The sequence below is a fragment of the Penicillium samsonianum genome (genome assembly GCF_028829775.1).
Source record: "Penicillium samsonianum strain IBT 33392 chromosome Unknown utg000007l_segment0_segment0, whole genome shotgun sequence".
Taxonomy (NCBI): Eukaryota; Fungi; Ascomycota; class Eurotiomycetes; order Eurotiales; family Aspergillaceae; genus Penicillium; species Penicillium samsonianum.
The window spans coordinates 4,552,909-4,572,916 of NW_026643265.1; the positions used below are offsets into that span (position 1 = coordinate 4,552,909).

The 20,008-nt window shown below is 48.0% G+C and overlaps 6 protein-coding genes across 6 annotated transcripts; 2 read left to right on the forward strand and 4 right to left on the reverse strand.

Annotated features, from left to right (window-relative positions):
* Nucleotides 1-688: 688 nt before the first annotated feature.
* Nucleotides 689-2,977, reverse strand: N7471_012595 (uncharacterized protein; the record flags this gene model as incomplete). Its single annotated transcript, XM_057285314.1, has 1 exon — nt 689-2,977. The coding sequence occupies one exon, from the start codon at nt 2,975-2,977 to the stop codon at nt 689-691; it is 2,289 nt and encodes a 762-aa protein (XP_057131580.1).
* A 2,626-nt stretch (nt 2,978-5,603) lies between these two features.
* Nucleotides 5,604-7,914, reverse strand: N7471_012596 (Hsp70 family protein; the record flags this gene model as incomplete). Its single annotated transcript, XM_057285315.1, has 8 exons — nt 5,604-5,948; nt 6,011-6,233; nt 6,296-6,405; nt 6,455-6,554; nt 6,602-6,869; nt 6,938-7,004; nt 7,077-7,689; nt 7,742-7,914. The coding sequence occupies 8 exons, from the start codon at nt 7,912-7,914 to the stop codon at nt 5,604-5,606; spliced, it is 1,899 nt and encodes a 632-aa protein (XP_057131581.1).
* An 839-nt stretch (nt 7,915-8,753) lies between these two features.
* N7471_012597 (uncharacterized protein) lies at nt 8,754-10,060 on the forward strand (the record flags this gene model as incomplete). The annotated part of the gene is made up of 2 exons (XM_057285316.1): nt 8,754-9,354; nt 9,501-10,060. 2 exons carry the CDS (start codon nt 8,754-8,756, stop codon nt 10,058-10,060), a joined length of 1,161 nt encoding a protein of 386 aa, XP_057131582.1.
* Nucleotides 10,061-10,502: 442 nt separating this feature from the next.
* On the forward strand, nt 10,503-11,880 carry N7471_012598 (ankyrin repeat domain-containing protein; the record flags this gene model as incomplete). Its single annotated transcript, XM_057285317.1, has 3 exons — nt 10,503-10,596; nt 10,646-10,763; nt 10,833-11,880. 3 exons carry the CDS (start codon nt 10,503-10,505, stop codon nt 11,878-11,880), a joined length of 1,260 nt encoding a protein of 419 aa, XP_057131583.1.
* Nucleotides 11,881-12,194: 314 nt separating this feature from the next.
* On the reverse strand, nt 12,195-14,815 carry N7471_012599 (uncharacterized protein; the record flags this gene model as incomplete). The annotated part of the gene is made up of 3 exons (XM_057285318.1): nt 12,195-12,557; nt 12,750-14,760; nt 14,811-14,815. The coding sequence occupies 3 exons, from the start codon at nt 14,813-14,815 to the stop codon at nt 12,195-12,197; spliced, it is 2,379 nt and encodes a 792-aa protein (XP_057131584.1).
* Nucleotides 14,816-15,201: 386 nt separating this feature from the next.
* N7471_012600 (tryptophan synthase subunit beta) lies at nt 15,202-16,422 on the reverse strand (the record flags this gene model as incomplete). The annotated part of the gene is made up of 1 exon (XM_057285319.1): nt 15,202-16,422. The coding sequence occupies one exon, from the start codon at nt 16,420-16,422 to the stop codon at nt 15,202-15,204; it is 1,221 nt and encodes a 406-aa protein (XP_057131585.1).
* Between the last annotated feature and the right edge of the window lie 3,586 nt (nt 16,423-20,008).

Here is a 20,008-nt window from a genome sequence, read left to right on the forward strand (position 1 = left end):
AACTCGTTAAAGAGAATCAAGTTTCGCTTCCGGCTGCAGATAGTAGTACCGGATAAATATAGTACACCTGCCTAGGTTTAGTACCCGTTAGACAGTGTTACTCCGGTGCCCCACTACATGTATCATTTTCCTAAAACTCCCCAGGACATCACACACCCAGTGGTCCGATCAACATGGCTCCTAATCTAATCAAACCTACCATCGTAGTACTTATTCATGATATGATATCATAACTAGTGAAGAACAATCACCTCCTTGTGTTACCTCAAGACCGGGTGTCACTAAAACATAAGACCAAAGTCTCATGCATAAACCAAAGAAATGCAGGGTATCTTACAACTAGTTAGTTGCTAGTGGTAAATTACCACTCTACCTCGTTGTATAACTGGTGTGGCTCTAGTCACATGTGCACTTAATAATGACGTTAAGATTAGATTGATAAGGATTACAACCCCCTCTGCTTGTGAGACTAAGATTTTCATCAGGAAGAAAAGTAAAACGGTCGAGGACACATCACCAGTAATGAGCGAAACGATGGCGAAGGGTGAAATACTGGCAGAAATTCTCTCTGTTACATCTCTGTTCCTGTTTCCCGTTCATATCAAATTGCATCGGATGATTAACCTAGGATTCTGAGTTGACTTTTGAATTTCTTCGCATCTAAATATGATTCCCACTACGAAGCCTTCTAAGAAGACTCCCTCGTCGGAAGAACCACTTCGTCAGAAGGAAGTGGGTTAAGATGAAGCTTGCCATCAGTGATCTTGCTTCCCTTGAAGATATTGTCGATCGTTCGAGCACCATGCTTATAACTATCTGCGATAAGAATTTTATTGAGCATAGAGTCATCCAACGTAGGAATCTCTTCTTCCTTCAGTTCTTCTTTTCCCGTCAACTCTAACCCCCTTTCTTTTAGCTTGGAACGAATTAGAATCGCCCGTCGAATAATGTACACAGGGTCTTGGTCAGAAGGCTTGTCGTAACCCTGTATATCGAGATGCCGATGCAATCTGCTCACAAAGTCTGGTAATTTGACAGCTCGAGCAGCCTTTTCAGCCTTTTCCTTTTGACTGTAACTATCTCCTCCTGTCGAAGGCTCAGCGGGAGTATTGATGGATCCGGAAGGAATAAATTGAATTTTGTCATTCTGAAATTCCTCGTACGTGAACCGAGTGCCTCCGATAAAGATGAAAATGGCGTGGCCAATAGGCCGGCTTTGCCCTTGGTCAAAGAATTCCCCGTCTTGCATAGGCGCGAGAAAGAACTTGAGCCATCCGAGTTCTCCATTCAAACTCGTATCAAACTCGTCAAAGCAAACAATGGGAACCTGACCCGATACTGTCTTATCACGGACGGTCTGGAAGGCAACCAGGAGATTAGAGTAGTCCAGAAACTGAGAAAGATTCCAATATAAATCTGGATATTTGTTGATCTTTCCATGTCGGATTTTTTTAGTGATCTCTTCTATGATCTGCTTGATCACAAAAGATTTTCCAGACCCTGGTTTACCAAAAACCCCAATGGACAGTGGTTTTTTCCGCGTAGTGTTGAGATCCGACTTCTCTCCGTTTGAAAATGAGTAGAAATTCTCAGCCTCTTTGAGATATTCTTCTACTCGATTTGAGATTCGGTGAAAACTTTCGACCTCCGATTTATCAGCCGTAAAAATATTGCCAAATTGGGCTGTTGGGACAGTTGACAATGCAATTTTGATTCCTTCTTTGGCAATCTTTGTACCGAGTTCGAGCATTTTTGCAGAACTAGTTTCATTTTTCTCCTTTGCGCCATGGGTATCTTTCAAGATAGACCATTCATCGAAATTGGATCCAGGGATGACGGAATCCTGAAGTTGAATTGCTTCTCCAAATGCCAACTTGGGGTATTCAATAGAGTCATTTGTATCTGAAGCTTTAACAGTGCCCTCATTAATAAGATAACGAGCGCAACACAAGCCTGCTTCAATCGGGTTCTTTTCAGATCTCTCGTTATTGTGGATTTCCTGCATTGCTTTGAATACAAGTCCACCCAGGAATGCTGCATCGAGCGCTACCGGATTTGGCGAGTGTTCCTGGCTGAAATCGCTTTCGCCTTTCTCCGGGTCAAAATAGAGGTGAGCATTTGTTTGCTGTGCACTTTTCTGTAATACAATCACACCTGCGTCGCCGAAACGAATGATCCACTTAATTTTCGTCCACTTGGTATCGGGAACGTTTTGTAGGAATTTTTCCGGTTTGAAATTTTCCACTGTATCAGCAGCAGCTTTCTCCCAAGATAAATTGCGGCTGATTGATATCCCATTATTCCGCAGGTCTTCAACGTCAATGATTATGAAGAGTTCTTTCAAGCTGTCTTCATCGGAGAGTTTCCAGAGAGCTGGGCTTTCATCTGATCCCAATTTTTCTGGACACCTAGTTTGGTAGAAGACAACAGAGGAATTTTTCGGGATTTCTGGCGTCGTATTTTCGGATCGGAACAAGGCTCCCTCAGAGTCATCTATAACTAGCACATGGCTTGGTAGTTCAATGCCTGCCTGATGATCAGGATCTGAGTCGCTTGAGCTTCTTGAGCTTCTTGGCGTTTTTGGCGTTTTTGGCGTTGTTGATGGTTTCGAGGTGTCTCGATCTTGTTGCTCTTCTTCCGGATCTTTCTGCCCAGTCAGGTCTTGTTCCTCTTGCACTTCTGGCTTAAAGTCAAGTTTGACCTTGCTCAATTCATTATTGACTGTATAAAGTGGCTGTTGACCCCGGGCCTGGTATCTGCCCTTCATGTCAAACAACTCGGTCACCGAGAAGAGAAAGTTGGTATCGCCTTTGGGGCTGATCTGAAGCTGGCATTCCTGGCCTAAATCGCGCAGGAATTTCCATAAAAGCCACGGTCCAGCCTCAAGACCTTGAAGGTAGTTCTTTCCTCCGCATTCGAACATAAACAGGTCAAACTGATCCCTGCCTAACACCGTGACTTTGGGTGGTATTTTCATCGTGAACGGCAACGATTCAGGGCGATACGAGGCTTGAAATAATAACTGGACGAAATGTAGCCTAAGGCAAGTAGGTATTATTTACATTATTCCTAGGAAAATAGCCTCGCTTTTATAGGGCAAATGGGGATTTCTCGCTCCCCAGACCCGGGACCTGCTTCACTTCGCATTCATCGAACACGCCGCAAAACTACATCGGTGGCAACTGTAAAGAGCAGGTGACAATAGATGGCCCACGTCATATATCGGATCATAAGTCATATGCTGAATGATGTTCAAGGATTCTTCTTGCATATAGCACTTCTCTGTCTGTTTCATATTTCTTTGTTTTTAAAGTGTATCATCTTTCATATTCGCATTGATATTGCCAAGGCTCATTCCAGGCATTACATTTATAACGCTACTTGGCATTTTCTATGCGACTACAGGACTACTGTGTTCCTACGAAGTAGTTGGGCCATTTATTATGGAACGGTATCGGCGTTGAAGACAGTGATGCTATCATCTAAACACTAATGTGAGGGTTCCAAGAAGCTGGATTTCACCTTCTACAATGGTTTGCCAGAGCTATCCTTCTGTGGGGAATCCATGGGAATGGGCTGGAACTCTAGAAACAAGAAAGTCTGGAACATTCGGTGCAACACCCCATAGGTTCAAGGTCAGTTTATTTAGCTCAATATAAGCTTGTTATTTAAGCTCAGCATCGCGAAGGACATTATACATTAGTTTTCAACTATTTGGGTGACAACAAAGGGCCCAGAGGTATAGATTTTGCTAATGACTGTATCAACAATTCTCAGCATTTTGGGGCCAGGTTTCCGTAGAAAAGGGACGGAGCTTTGCCTCTCGATAAGCAGGGATGCAATGATGCCGCTGGCGGCAGTCACAAGCATTAAGGTGAGAGAGGAGCATATTGCCCGGATTAAGAAGCGAATGTTATCCTGTGGTGACGTACCATGAAACGAAGACATTGTATTTTGGGACATTCGACTTCAATATCTTGGGATGTCTTGAATGGCCCAGCCTAGAACTTTGAAGGAAGGATTGGGAGATCAACGGAACATGTTTCACAGCGTTTGATGCAAGGGAATTGTCAGAACCAGCGATTCAGTCCGCGGAGATTGTGACATTGACGACAAAGCCAAGATTAATCTAAACAAGGTTAGCTCGTAGAATTGTTCATCCAATGAATTTTGCCACCTCCATAGTCCGCCTGATCGATTGGTGAAACCTGACGCAGCTCCACTAATTTTGTCCTAAAGCGGAAAGAATTTATGAGAGTCATCTGCTCCGCGTCTCGACCACCCCTGACCATATGGTTTCGCATGCGTAACGCAATATGCCATATTTTAGCGCGTATTTGGAAAGCTTCAACGCCACTGACAGTAGCTATGGCTGCTAGAAGAACTATTTTTAAGTTATATTAGCCGCGCATGCAACGCTAAAATGAAAGGATCACGTACGTGAGCCGGCTCCTAGGACAAAAGAAGCAATGGTAAATCCCGTTTGCGTGTCGTCTTTGACAGCTGCCCAAGTAATACCTAGCGCTGTCGAGAATACCAATATAATCGAAACGGCAATCAATATTCGAGGGCACTCCAACCTTCCACAAACTCCAGTGAGTTCCGCCGGCTTGGTTGACGGAGATTGAAACCCATTGAATCCACTCGTCATTTGATAGAAGTTTTTCAGAGTACCTATAAGCGGACAGAATATCTTGCTTCACAGATTCAGGAACTAAAGCTGGCACGGGACGATAATCAAAAGGGGTGAACTATCAGACTCGGTCAATAGGGTATGGATTACTATAGTAGAGAGCGAAACTCACTGATTCAAGTCGAATCTCCCTCAAGGTCTTCAAAGAGAAAAGTTTTCTCCAAATTCCGTACATCTTTCTCTCATAAGTCTTTTATTGCTCGCAATCAAGTTCTCGAATTGGTTCGGACCTGAGCACCGAGCTTTACTAATAACTTGGATCTGGTATTTTTGCAAGATTCCATTCCTGTGGGAGAGCAGATTGATGGAGCACTTAGGCTTTCCGATATCAAATGGCAGTTCAAGTGTGTCTTCGTCGGGTATTAGACGTGGTGGTTTTAAAAGACCTTTTAGCACCTTGACTAACTCCCAAGGCTATACTATAGTCGATATACAAATGCCAGGGGAATTCTATTTAGAGCGGACAATTGTTATAGGAAACTTTGCTCGATGAACACCTGGGAACGAGCGACGGGGAAACTTCATAGCATGCATTTGAGGATAATTTTGGGATAAAACTGTTGTGCTATATGTTGTGATATCTACAGAATTCATGCCAGTTGACCACTTACCACATTATAAAGCCACCTAGTTGTATTCTCCTACTTAAACCTTTAGTTTGATCGGGCTAGTTAACAAACTAGCATTAAAGTCGCTCCCTAAGCTTCCAATACTGCCCGAAGGTATAACGTAGCTAAGCTGCCCCATCAGCAAGGCCATTCTAACTATCTACTATACATGTGCCTTGTTTGCCTGCCTACGAGCATATTTGGACCGGCAAAGGACAAGGATAAAGAGGGAAATCCCCAGTAAGTCAATAGAGGGTTCGAAAATTTTGGATACAAGACAGCTACAAGGCACCAGTTATCAATCACTGGAAGTCGACTTCCGCCTTCCCTGATCCTAGCCTCCTTCCTTGATAATGAACTATGAACTCGTTAGAAGCCCCGGAAGGCACCATCTCGAGTTCAAAATTCCATTTCTTCGAGCGCACGCCACTATCTCCCACAAAATCAGGGAGAGAGTTATAAGAGATGTGCTGTCGGTTGATGCGAATTGTGCATAGTTTCTTGACTCTCGAACTGCGCCTAGATGGCGGGTTTTCATCGTCGCATTGGTAAATGTTCGTCTCATGGCATTCCCCGAACTCATCCTCGTCCTTATAGCAGGTGTAATAGTCATGTCGAACAGGTTCCGCTTTCAAGACATCCTCGCCCTAAGTCGAAAGTCAATACGGACTTGCCATATAACTCTCATGAAGTGGGATTGGCAAGAGACCTTTCGCATATACCACTCCATCTGATTCTTGGCCATGTATTTGCCTTCCACTTCGTCGTATTCTTTATCCTTTTCCTGGTGTATGGCAGCGTCATATTCTATGGAATAGCCAATACCTAAGCTTTGTCGTGCGATGGTTGACACGACAGTAAGATGGGCGCCAGAATTACCGGGTCCATCTAGAAACCCTTTAACAATCGCACCACGACAGATAGCCGTGCGCCTAATAGAGACAACAACTCAGTATACTTCCTAGATATCATATCTGAGCAGTATAAGACTTACGGTGCCATTCCCGCGGATTGCATAATTTCTATGTCTTCTGGCCCGTATTTCGCCAATAGCTGATCGTAAAGGTAAGGGCTGCAGCCGAGCCCACCAACGAGGATTATTTTCTGGAGATCTTTCAGCATCAGTCAATAACCAAAGGCTTTCTATACCAACCTGGACTGAAAGACCTTTCTCCTGCGTCTTGCTGATTTGCTGATCAACGAGCTTCTCGATGTCGGAGAAAACCGAGGTAAATGCCTTTTGAATATCGGAGCTAAATCTATCAGCCTTTGACTTAGAGAAGGGTGAACAAGTGTGAACCTTGAGAAGTGGATTCGCCCATTCTTGATGACAGGCTTTCTGGAACTATCATTAAGATCATGGCCTTGAAAAGCCTCAGCAGGAATAGGAACAACGTGTTCTTCACCATCGGTGTTCGGTGTGTATGTCGGTTTGATACCGTATTCCCACTGGTCCTTCAGGATGGCCTTGACGCCTGTTGGGCTAAGCTTGTTCCATTGCCTGCCAAGACGGTCTTTGCAGATGGTCTCGAACGCCTCGTCGACGAAGATGCCGCCACAGAGGCCACCTTGTCTCAGACATGTTAGCCATCGGGTCCTAACATGAATACTAAGAAAGTATAGAGATAGTACTTACCGGTCCCTATCACTGCTTCGTGTATTTCGATTGGACCCATGTCTCCAACTCGATAGGTGATGAGATCCTGCAAGAGTATAGTTCATCAGCACGTAATATCCAGCCCCGCGCCTGCAGGTTCCAACATCCACCAACTTACCACAGTGCCTCCGCCAGCGTCGCAGATCACGTAGACATCATCAGTCTCAATATCACGCTCACGCCCACGTTCACAGAGTGTAACAAGAGCAGCTGCCTCTGGCTCCGGGACAAAGGAGAGGGTCGTGGGGCCAATAGGACGGTCTTGTAGAATGCCAGCGTTCCGCGCAGCCTCTTCCATACCCTTGCGCGCATAGTCCTTCCATATAGCAGGCACGGTAATGACAACATGGAAGGTGAGCGCAGAAATGACCGACTTACTACGAAACCTGTGAATTGTTTCCATCGTATGCTGCCACAACGGTCGGAGGTAGTCCGCGACCAAGTCCGTCGCCGACATACCCGTCTCTCGCATCAATTTGCGTGCGCGCAAAAGAGGTTCAGACTGACGCTGCTCTTCGGTCATGTCTTCGTCCCGTAGAAGTAGCAGCTTGAACCAACGCACAGGGTCCGCGTCAAGTGGGATACCATATCCCCACATCACTTTTCCACCCTCGTAGAATAGCTCGGTGGGCGCTTTAGGTTCCTCTCTCCCGTGCTTGGGCCAATTGGTGATGATATTAATTTCATCTCTCTCAAAATCGTCCACCGTTGCCCATGCCACGCCTGAGTATCTACACTTTTGTTAGTATCAACTAATATGGGGATTGTACGGCCGGTGCTAACGTGGTTCCAAAATCAATTCCGATGACCAGAAATTCGTCTAGATCAGATTGCATCTTCTTCTTAATCTTCCCAACGAAAGCTTTGAACCCGCGTCGCTCATTACGAACTTCCGAGGTCTTTCGCAAAAAGCTCTCTTTCTCACTCGCCTTTGGTTTGCCCTTTCGGAGGAACATCTTGTGCACTCGGGGTACGGAGTAGTGTATAAAGGATTTAGAGATGGCTTGGATTGAGTATAATGGAGTTGAAGTACTAAATGGAAAATAATAGAATATCGTGAGAGTCGACTATAGACTTAAGCACCGGAGGTCACAACCTTTATCACATCTACTTGCCAGGCTCGGGTCAGCTTGCTCAATCCATTTCTTACTGCATTATACTAGCGTAGTGAGGCTCGTGTATGATTTACCTGAACTACTACAATCCATACTCTGTACAGAGCTCTGTCTGCACGTGCATATTTACCAGCAGCCCGAATTGCAATGTCTGATGTGGTATACGCCTTGGGCAGGATCTTGGCGCTTCTCTCCGTCAGTGATTGGATGTATCCTGGTTAGGCTCTAACGAACATCCATGCAGGGGATTTCTTTTCAGTGAAGCTACTAGAGTTTACCTGAATATGGAGTCGTATTCATTTTTGGGGGCCATGTTCACCCGGGTGAAAGATGCTGTACGGAGTGGCATAGGATTGATTGGATGCCTCATTTCACGCCTCGGGAACGCTAGGCAGACAACACGGACTCAAAGGATTTATCTCCATTGGATACCAAGCTGCCATCGCCTACCTTTTTGATAGTTAGCCGCATGTCCTGAGTTGTCACATTCTCTCCATTACAGGCCTTGTGAATTATTCGGCTGAGTACGGAGTACTCCCCGCACTCCGTATGTACTGACCAAAGTCATGCTCTACTGCACCCTTTTTACAAACCAAACTTGTTCACATTTAGTATCCTTATAGCTACCACTCAACAATTTCGCAAATATGTTGCCAAAATTACCAGAAAGAGGTACAAATATGCTCGCACCCGTTTTGCCACAAACGGGTTCACGCAACGAGGACACCTTAACGACCAAGCAAGAAGAAATTGCGCCTCTCAGTAAAGGAACAGCCGACGATGTATGTCCACCTACCTCGCATTCCGCACCCAGTGCGACTCCGCAACCCCCAGATCAGCTTCCTTCTGTTCAACTCGGGGTCCTCGCCGAGAGACTAGCAAAAACAGAGCATGACCTCAACGAGGAGATGCGGACACACCAACAGACAAAATTGGACTTGAAACAGAAACATCAGGACGCAGTCGAGTTCCGCCGATCTTGGCTGGACACGGTCAATGAACTGAACCGATATCTGCGTCTGGGTCACGGTCACAACCAACTGACTGATGATGACTTGATACGGCGTGTAACTCATCTACGGCAAAAGATAACAACATTTTCAGCGCAGCACTTCAGCGACGAGCTTCATGACCCCAAGGCTACGAAAACTGGGCATGGCCTCTTCAAGGACCACATGGCAATATCGCAGACTGAATATGAAGGTTATATGCGTTCCGCCAGCCTGCGCGTGAACTTGATTCAGGCTTTTCTATGGGCTTTCTTCAGAGACGAGATATTTGGTAAATTTTGCTGGATGACACAGAGATCGGGGGCAAGCGCATATCAGATATACAAATCGTTTGGTCAGTATTATGCAGCTTGAATCCACGTTGTTCGTACACGTTGGACATATCCCGTGTACCAAGCTAACGTACATGGTCCATAGACCGGCTCTACGAGGAATCGAATGACTTTGTTCCGGATGCACGACAAAGGTGTAGCATGTGGCGAGCAAACACATGCAACCTGGTGCTCGACACTATGAGCTTGCAAGGAGACAAAGCTCACGACTATCAACAGAAATGGGTGGAAAGGATGGTTCAAACTATCATCAAGCGCCTAGCCCCATTCTCTCTATCCAAACCGGCCACGATAACAGACAAATTGCAGGACTTATTTGAGCTGAGTCTAGAGCTGGACCAAGAAATTCACAGGCAAGTCGCCATGGTCACCTGGGACTTTGGTGCGCAACTACCCAGCCCATTCGACCCGACATATATGATACTCGAAGCTGGATCTCAGCAAAATGACAATGAGCTGGTCGCGACGCTGGCACTCGCACCAGGTCTCTACAGGCGTGGCCGAGCGTCAGGGGACCGGTTTGATGAGATAACTACACTCCTAAACATGGTGGTCTCTTGTGAGCGTCCAGTGTGCAGTGTATCCAATGGCCGACCCCGCGCAGGTACAGGGATTAAGCAGATAATTCAAACCTGGTATAGTTAGATAGGCACCGGGGGTAATCAAGAGGATACGTCCTTCGAATGTTAGTTCCCGAATCTTGGAATTCAAGAAGACTCTGAGATGGAAACTTTAAACGACTCTTCTCTACAAACAAACTGAAGCCAGCTGAGTAGCCTGTAGAAACCTGGCAAACAAGGTATAAAGGCATCTAAACACAATTCCTTCTTCTTCTTCTTCTTCTCTCCTCTTTTGTCACTTATCTCTCATTCTTCTTTCACTCTGCTTTCGGTCTTCTTTCAGTTTTTCTTTAGTCTTCCTTCACATATCTTGATCGGCACACCTCGAACCATAGCTGACTATCATCCTGAAATATTCCTACATCTCATGCAGTTTTCTAAAAGTATCACACTTGCATCTCGAGCAAACCCCGCCTCGACAAACACTCCACTGCATCACTTGAGAAGTCTCATCACAGTTGGTCAAAATGTCGCTTCCCATGGAGATCCAGCTCAACATTTTTCAACAAGTGGTGGACACCCTCCCCTGGAAAGACGTGTGGAGAGCAAGGCTTGTGAGCAGTATGTCGATTCCTTCAGTTATGGCAATACAGAAATCTAACTCTTCTAGCCTCCTTCAATCATGAGGTTACAGCACTCATGATCCAAAGCCCCCGCCTCGAAGTCGAGGGCTTATGCTTCGAACCTGGGTTTGGCGGGCCTGAACAGCAGGGTCACGAAGCTAGTAGGTGGACTTGCTTTCCCATTCGCTTGAAGCGCCTCTATCTCCACCAGAAGATTTGAATGCACTCTCGCAGCCCATGTGTGTGCTCGACCTTTGTGCAGGGCATCCTTGACCTCCCGAACGAGCGCAAGAGCGCTGAAGAAACAGACACTTTGGTCAATAAGCTGATTGATGCTTGGTTATGTGGCAGGACCCGTGTAATGCGACATTTTTTTGGCCCCAACCATCATCGAGCCCAGATGGAATGGGCTATCGATAGTCCATACGGAAGCTATGTCGAGTGGGAACCACTCCACGAAACACTAAATCTTGCGCTCGCAATGAGCGCCATTTACCGCAATGATTGTTCCGAACTGCGCACTCTGCTAGATCAAGGTGTTGATCTGGCACAAGAGAGTGTGCGGTTCGGAATTCTCCCGCTCGCAGAGGCGGCTTTTTTTGGGTCCCAAGAGATTACAGAGATCCTTGTGGCCAACAACTGCCCAGTGATCTTTGGCGGGATTACAGAATTTTACCCTACTACCAATGCGATTTCCATCCATATGACACGGAGGAATAAAGAGGGCTTGAAAGCGTGGGTTGACCATCTCAAAAGGTCCGCACAGGATATCTCTGAATACTTTGACCCGTGGGAGATCGTGACATTTGCAAGCCCAGAAATGGTGGAGTTCATCGATGACGAGTATGGGCACGAACTGGACAGACCTCTATTACGCGGCAAAATGCTCAATGATGCCATTTACTCCAAAGATGTGAACGAAATGCGGCGTATATTGGATCGAGGTGGAGTGGATATCAACAAATTGGAGGGTGACGATGGCATCGCACCGCTTTATGAGGTACTGGATATCCGAGAATCTGCTGACGTGAATGAGATCCATCGTCAAATGGAGAGCAGCGTCCAAGCTGTCCAGTTTCTTCTCGAAAACGGGGCTAACGTAGATGGAGATATGAATGGAGGAGAGACGCCATTTGAGTACGCAGTCTCAACTGGAAACATCGAGGCTGCCACAATCCTATTTGAGTTGGGCGCTACCGTGGATGAGGACCGCATCATACCATTTTTGATGCACAGTCCCCATGATTGGACCAATTTGTTGCGCCGGTTCGGTGTCCCCTAAGGGAGGATATCAATAGATTGACCACTTCGTCAATCCATATCTAGCAGCTTACTCAAAATACAAACTTGTCAGATAAGAAAAGAAGAAATGACTACTTAGCATGGCGATAGAAAGTGATCATATGCCATTTCCTCTACTGTTAGAAAAAGAATGGTATGATTGTTTTCCTTCCATTGCAAAGCTATCCAATATTATTATTGTTTTTTCTTTCTTTTTTCCCAATTCCAAGCAAATATCCTCATTCCATGAGCAATCTTGTAAGCAAATGTGTAAGAACCAATATCAAAATCAACCTTCTCCACCGAGCTCGTCTCTTAGATCATATGAACAATCTCATCCCGGATTGACGCAATGATGGCACCAGGTGCACCCTGGTTCTGCATCTTCTTCAACTCGAGTCGAACCCACTCGGAAGCTTTCGCGTGCACGAGTTCCCAAACACCCCTCGAACCCATGTGCTTCTTTAGCAGCCATCCCATTGCGAGCAGAGTCGCGAGAACCGTTGCCTCGTCGCCATGCGGAAACCCATTCTCTATGTCTCGATTGGCACTGTCGTACAGTGTGGCCAATTTCTTGATTGTTGCGCTCATGTTACACTCCAAAAGCTCGAAGAGTTCGTTCGACCACTTCCAGCTGCCTTCGAAGGTTTGCAGCTGAATGAGCTCGTGCATTCTCATCTGCGGAGATTTCGTCAAAGTAGGAGTCGGGGGCATTGCAACTGCTGTCATTTGGGGTAGGGGATAGCTTGGAGCTGCGGGTAATGCAGTTGATTGACACAGATAATTCGAGCCTGCATATCCCATGGGTGCAGAAGGTGCTGCTTTGTAGCTGTGCCTCTCGTCTCTCTCGTCTCAAAAATATTCACAAACCGCCGGGATCTGGTAATACTGCGGGCTACGACGTACACCACCAGTGCGTACGCGTGGTGCATCTGAGAACCTAACAGAGGTTGCAGCACTCAAGAACCTAGGAGCACTCAAGGGCCTAGCAGACTGTTGAATAGGAGAAATCCGCTCTACAGCATGTTCCATCGGGGTATGTTGTTCATCCTGTTGTTCCGAAGATGAAGAGCTGCACTCTTCCAAGGCCACGAACGAGCAGTATTTTCCAGTAACTTGGAACTTGATTCCCAGGTTCTGGCATTCACGCTCTGCAAGTCGCTGCTTTGTTTCAGTGTGGAACTGCTTGAACTTGTTTCCATTCTCATCCTTGGCATGGGAGAGCCAGCCGTGTCCCTCTTCGAGCTCGATCACGGCCTTGCGCGAAGCCAGTTGATGGATTGTTTTGCCAGTCCCGATGTCACAGATTGGAATTCGCTGCTCCAGTGGACCGTCGTTGGAAGTAGCACTGAACTTCAGGGACTTGGGAATTTTCTCGGACGCGTGCGGGTCCGTAAGGAGAAAGACATTTCTCCTGATGAATGGGTACAACGGTGGGATGCTGTAGGGAGCTTGGATTGCTCTTGGAGGGGTGAGAGTGGGAAGCTTTTCAGCCGCTCTCTTTTCGGCATCAACATCCGTGTTAGGTTCCTGGAAGTTCTCGTCGTACAATGAGATCGGCTGCGCTGAGTTGCGTGTTGTTCCTTCCATGGGAACATCTCTATCTCCCTCCTTGTATTTCACCTCCGTCTCAGAGTCGAGACTCTCAGTCTCGCTCACAAAATCAAACTCCTGCTCCGTCTCGGTGTCGTATTCAATTTCGAGCTTGTAGTCATGGACATGGGGGGTCAGGGCGCCCTTCAGCATGCGGACGACCTTGCGATCGAGTTCTTCATACTCGGTAACGGATTGGCAGAATCCATTGCCAGCTCTTGCAATTCCTTCGATCAAAGAGTGAGATGCTGCTTTACCAATGCCAAGGGAGAAGAACCGAGCGGTATTGTCAGCAGCCTTTTCGCGGACGAAGTCGAACAAATGGTCCTGGTGGAAGATCTCTCCATCAGTGAGAATCAAGACATCCAGATCTTTGAAATTGAGTCGATTTTGCACTGTGGCGACGACTGCTCGTTCCATCTCCGTGCCACCCATACGCGCCTCGATGGTGTCAACGAAAGCCAAAGCCTGATTCAGGCTAGATGCATCGTACACCTGGCTCGTTGGCCACATGAAGGAATAAACACTCCCAAAAGAGCAGATATTGAAGCAGATACCGACAGGCAGTGACTTCAGGAAAACTCGGAGTGCAGATTTCAAGGTTGGGATTTTGGGCTCCATACTTCCACTTCTGTCAATGACAAAGACCACCTCGGGAGTAGCCGGTCGGAGGCTGAATTTTGGCACGAGGGTAGCCATCAGGGCTCGCTGGTTAGGAATAGTGGGGTGTCTTTCAAGCAATGCGCAGGGTGTATCAAGCCCATCCGCTTTGATAAGAACAACAAAGTCTTGTTCCAGCACCACAGATGCATTGTTCTGCTGGGAAACCACAGAGGCAGATGCTTGCGATGGTTCAAAGGCAGTGGATGTTGCTAGTGTAGAAGACACACGTCCGAGAGAGACCTTGACCCGGTGGCTTGGGGATTCCAGTTCTCGGAGCACCAGCCCCTTCTCCATCTGAACATCAACGGTGATGGACATCCCTTGGAGGTTACCTGGTAGGCCGAATGAAGATAATGAAGATAATTGGGGTTGATCGTAGATCGCTTGTCCATAGCGAGGAGCGATGGTACTCGGTAGTGTGTAGCGAATACCGTCTGTCTGGGAGTCTTGTTTCAACTCTCCCACGAAAGTGATGTCGACGTTGATCTTCTCGCTAGCAGGGAAATTGCCGAGTCGAATGACAAAAACATCATTCATGGAGGTGTGTTCCATGACAGCAGCAGTCTGATGCTGAGCCACCGCATTTTGGTAGTCCGCATTGGCTTGCGACTTGTTCTTCACCTTACTGTGCAGGAGACGATCTCCCACTTTGCATTCGAACCCGACGACACTGACGCCATCGTAAAGTGGGAATTGGTAGGATATCTCTTTGATGACCCTGTCGTATGGGTTGACAAATGTCTGTTTTAAAGTTGTACTAAATGACCCTTTTCTAAAAACAATTGTTCAAGCCTGCGCAGGCTTATCCGCATCGTTGCATTTTATCTGTAATGATCCTTGGCCACGAAACAGAAAGAAAACCTGACGTAAATACAATTTCATTGATGCGGTTTCATAGAATATCCTATAGTAAACTCAAGGTCTTTCATGCGGACTAGCAGGAACAAAGCTGATTCCGGGAGCCTGGCTTTGGTGTTCCCTAAACTACTTGAGGGTAGTGACGGTATCTGAATCCTAATCTATGGCCAATAACAACTACCAGACGAGTAGTAAGGGTTGCAGCCTGCTATTGACCCGTACCGTAGCTCTCAAGCACAAAGTCAACATCTTTGTCACCACGCCCCGAAAGATTGACCAGTATCCTTTCTGATGAAGGGCGCTGCGATGCCAATCGGATCGCGAACGCCACCGCATGCGCGCTTTCCAAAGCCGGGATTATTCCCTCGACTTTTGCCATTCGGAAAAAGGCACCGATTACCTCCTCATCAGAAATCGCTGCGACGGAAAGCTGACCAGTTTCATGAAGCATCGCAATCTCCGGCCCGATGCCCGGGTAGACGAGCCCCGATGCCACGGACGAGACGTTTGCAGTCGTACCGTCAGCTTGCTGCAGCACAATCGATCGAGCACCATGCAACGTCCCCGGTCTGCCGTAGGACAACGTCGCCGCGTGTTGGCCCAGTTCATCGGATTTGCCCAGCGGCTCTACTGCGTGCAAAATAACATCTGGGTCGTCAAGAAAGCCTGAATACATACCCATTGCATTGGAGCCACCAGCAACGCAGGCAACAACATGCTCGGGCAAGCTACCATTCGTGATGGAAAGAAATTGTTCGCGGGCCTCTTGGCCAATGACACCCTGGAAGTCCCGAACAATCAGGGGGAAGGGGTGTGGGCCAATAGCAGATCCGATAGCATAGAGAGCATACGCATGCTGCTCTACGTACGCGTTGAAAGCCGAGTCGCTAGCCTCCTTCAGGGCAGACTGGCCAGTGGTCGCTGGCACTACGCGTGCGCCGAGCAACTGCATGCGCCCAACGTTCGATCTCTGTTTACTGATATCGATCTCGCCCATGTGGATCTCGCATTCAAGACCAAAATAAGCAGCTGCAGTTGCGAGTGCGACGCCATGTTGGCCAGCGCCGGTCTCGGCAATCAGCTTCGTCTTGCCCAATTTCTTGGCGAGAAGTGCGAAGCCAACACAATGGTTGATTTTGTGCGCACCTGTGTGATTTAGGTCTTCTCGTTTGATGAAGATCTGAGCGCCTCCGACCTCCTTCGAGAGATTTTCGAGATAATGGATCGGTGTTGGCCGCCCTTGAAGCCCGGTGCGCACCTTCTTGAGATCGCGCTGGAATTCTGGGGATTGACACAGTTCCTGGTAAGTGGTGGCCAATTCTTCTAGGGCTGGCCGAACCCCAGGTGGATAGTGATTGCCACCAAACTGGCCGAAATAACCTTCGGCATCAGGGTAGCTTTGGGAATGGGAATCCTTGACGCTCGACATTGTGACTAGTCCTCTGGGAAGAAGAGCAGCGATGATGATTATTACGGTTGGTCGCTATCGAGACAGATCACTAACTCAGCATCTAACTGAGCCTGATGACCATCGCGACAAAGAAACTGGACCTAAGGGAACGACACGTGTTCTGGCCAAGACGATTAGGGGAACGACACGTGTTCTGGCCAAGACGATGTAAACCCCGGGGGCCGGGGCTGCAACCGCATATGAGTCACGATTGTGCATCTTTCTACTCCGTAAGCAGTTGTGCAAAGCTACTTACGCCCATGTATGTCTTCTATTCCGTACGAATTGATGGCCCAATCAACATGCGAGCCCTGAGAGGGGGTGTGTCGGTCGCGACTCGCGCGACGCTAGAGCGGCGCTCATGATACCACCCCGTTTCTTTCATTTTCTCTGCTCCTGTACTGGGCTCTTGGGAAATGAGCACTGAACAAAAAGCCCAGTCTCAGAGCTCGCGAAACGAAACTAACAAAGGAGCTGCAGAGTGAACATGTGGTCGACAAGCCCGCTTAAATTGTCCGATCGCGGTGGGGCTGGGAAGCCGAGCCTCAATCAGTTTAGGGCTTATGCTTTACAGTATGGATGGATGGATGGATGATTTCATTTACCCCGACCCCTCGCAAAGTTGGTTTCTAAACCATAAACCACTAGGCCGAGTACGGATTCGTATTTTAGTCTAGTTGGGAAATCAACTCGCAAAGCGATATGCAGGCTACAACAACTATATATATCCGTGTACGTACATGTAGAGTGATCCACTTCCTGAAAACGAACTTAGAGCCTCGTCAAGGCCTATCGTGGCCTAGTTGCCGCTCACGTTGTTAGGCTGCCCTCATGGCGCGCGACTTTGGAACCGTTGTGACGCCTTAGTGAAGTCTAGCACGGCCTTGACTGCCCTAGCCCGCGAGACGGTGTCTGGTTTACCTCACTTACCTTCAGTTGAGCCCCCCAGCAGGCTCGACATACTGTTAAACGCGTCCCCAGCTTCACTTCTTAACTCCCATCGAATGTCCCACAGATTTGGGCAGTCCACCAGCATATGGGTGACTGTTTCTTGCGCGCCGCACACGCACCGATCATCGTCGCGGAACCCGAAGGTCTTGGCATAGGTGGATAACCATTTATGGCCTGTGCGTAGCTGTATCAGCAGGTACGCCCGGCCTCTGGGCAAGTTCCCATACAGCTTCCTGGTGTAGGCCGTCCGCAGAATGCTATCAATTATCCGCAGGTGACCGCCTTTGGTAGATGCTTTCCATTCCCGCTCCCACTGAGCGCGGATGGTGTCTTGGATAAGCGCCCTCTTCTTTGTCAGTAAAGGGCGGAAGGGGTGTGTTTTGCCCGGGCTTGCCGCGTCCTTCGCCAGTCGATCTGCTTTGTCGTTTCCTGGGTTGTTGCAGTGTCCAGGTATCCATTGGAGACGAAGCGCGATTCCCTTTGCTCGGTCGGAGCCCATCCGCTCATTCTCCGCTGGCTCGGTTTCCTAGCTTCCTTGGCCGTTTGTGGGCAGGCCCATTGTGGGCCGGTGAGGATCCGTATGGCTGTTTCCTCTATGATTTGTTGAATTCGTAATTTGATCGGGGTGATAAAAAGTTCTGTATCGAGTGCTGCCCCCGCATCACGAGAACCTAGCTCGTGAGCCATGGTAGGTGAAATGACTGACTTAGTTGTCCTGGAAACTGGGCTCGGGTTCCTATTCTGGGCTTTCCAACAAGGTCTAGACTTTTTGATTCTCCGTCAAAGAATACAACCAATACCCTGGATTTGGGAGTATGTTCATAGTGTCTGTACCGACAGGTAGGAGAAGTATTAGTAGAGGCAAGATCAGTTGGTTGCGAGCAACACAGAAAAGTACCGTTAGCGCGAGGCTAGGCAAAGAGGATTGTAGAGGGATCAATGGGAGGCACGTCTTATGGCCAACCACGGGTACAATCGAATGTGACTTGTCTGCCACAAAATCTCCAACCCATTATTGCGGCATCTGTTGAAGCACTTCAACCCTCATGAAAGAGACGGTGACCGTGGCTAAAACGGGCAGATGTAGAGTGCCACCGCGTTGAGCGATTTAATTGCAATTTCAATGATATGTAGGAATCATATTTTTGCGGCGTTACTTTCTTCTCAACAGGTGAAGAAAGTGGTTCACCACACTCAACGCAGGTTTTTGAAAGCAATGAATACAGGTGGAAACTTGAGTCTGTAGGCCACAAAGACTCCAAACACCAGTTCAACGTCGTTTATCTCGCTTCAACGCCTATCAACGAGACAGCGATTCTCGCTACCATCTGCGCAACTGGTTCCTTGGTAGAGACGTAGCCGAAAAAATATAAAAGGGGGCGGATTCCCAACCCAAAAAAATCAGGACTTCGGTCCTCACACTCCGATGTGTCATGGTGCCCTCTCGTGCCTACGGGCTTGAGAGCTTCCGTGACCACGGCTGGCGCTGCCACGAGCCCAGCGATGTAAGGCTTGCGCTCCCTCACAGCCAATGAGCCCTGTGTATGTAAAAATGTGCTTCGCAGGATGGGCTCTGCGTCAACAAGTGTGCTTCGCAGGATAGGTCTGCGTCAACAATAATCCTCACAGGGGGGGTGCTACGAAACCAAGGACTTCAGAGCTTCCGTGACCACGGCTGTCGCTGCCACGAGCCCAGCGATGTAAGACTTGCGCTCCCTCACAGCCAATGAGCCCTGTGACTGTAAAAATGCGCTCAGTCATGGCAAGACTTGGCTCGCCAAGGACTTGTCATCGCTCCCCAGCGATGTGCAGGCACCTCTCCGTGGTGCTGGGGACTAGTATTCGAGTAGCCCAAGGGCCTTCGAAGAAGCAAAGACCTGCACAACATCTTCATCTTCTTCGTATTCCGAAGTATCATCATTGGAGAGATAGAGTGAGCCCTAGATAGATGCCTATCAATCACCAGAATCGTAAATTCACGACTAAATCTTCTTCGCTATCTAGCGCCGTATTTTCCACCCTCCTGCCTTGATAGTTCGCGGTCTGCTAGTCCATCCGCCGCAATAGAATGCATCTGCCATCAGAGCGTAGAGCGAATAGAGACTTGAGTGTTTGGGTGCGTCGCGGATGTGTTGATGAGCGTTGATGGTCGTTGGTGGTCGTTGATGAACGTTGACGAGGGTGTTGATGAGCGTTGATGGTCGTTGATGAACGTTGATGAACGTTGACAAGGGTGGTATATGCCCGGGTGGTGAAGGTGAGTGGTCAACGTCTCACGGCCTTAGCGCGAGCCCTTTCTTGCCATCTCACCCGCATGACAGCAGATGTATCAATTTTGTTGTTGTTTCAATTCTGCGTTATTTCTTGTTCGCTGGTGGTCACTCAGTGAAGTTCGCATACAGCCTTCAATTCGATTGAGCTGGTCGAACGCAAACGCCGGATTTTCCTCGATGCGATAGACTGTTCCTTGCGTAGTCAAATTTATCGCTTCAGGCGGCTTGCAAGTCACTCAATCCTACTCTACCCTAGAATGCCTACATCCTAGAACGGTCGCGATAGTCAAATTGGATTCGCAGCAAAGACAACCAAATTATTGACGGTTTTGGCTCAAGAA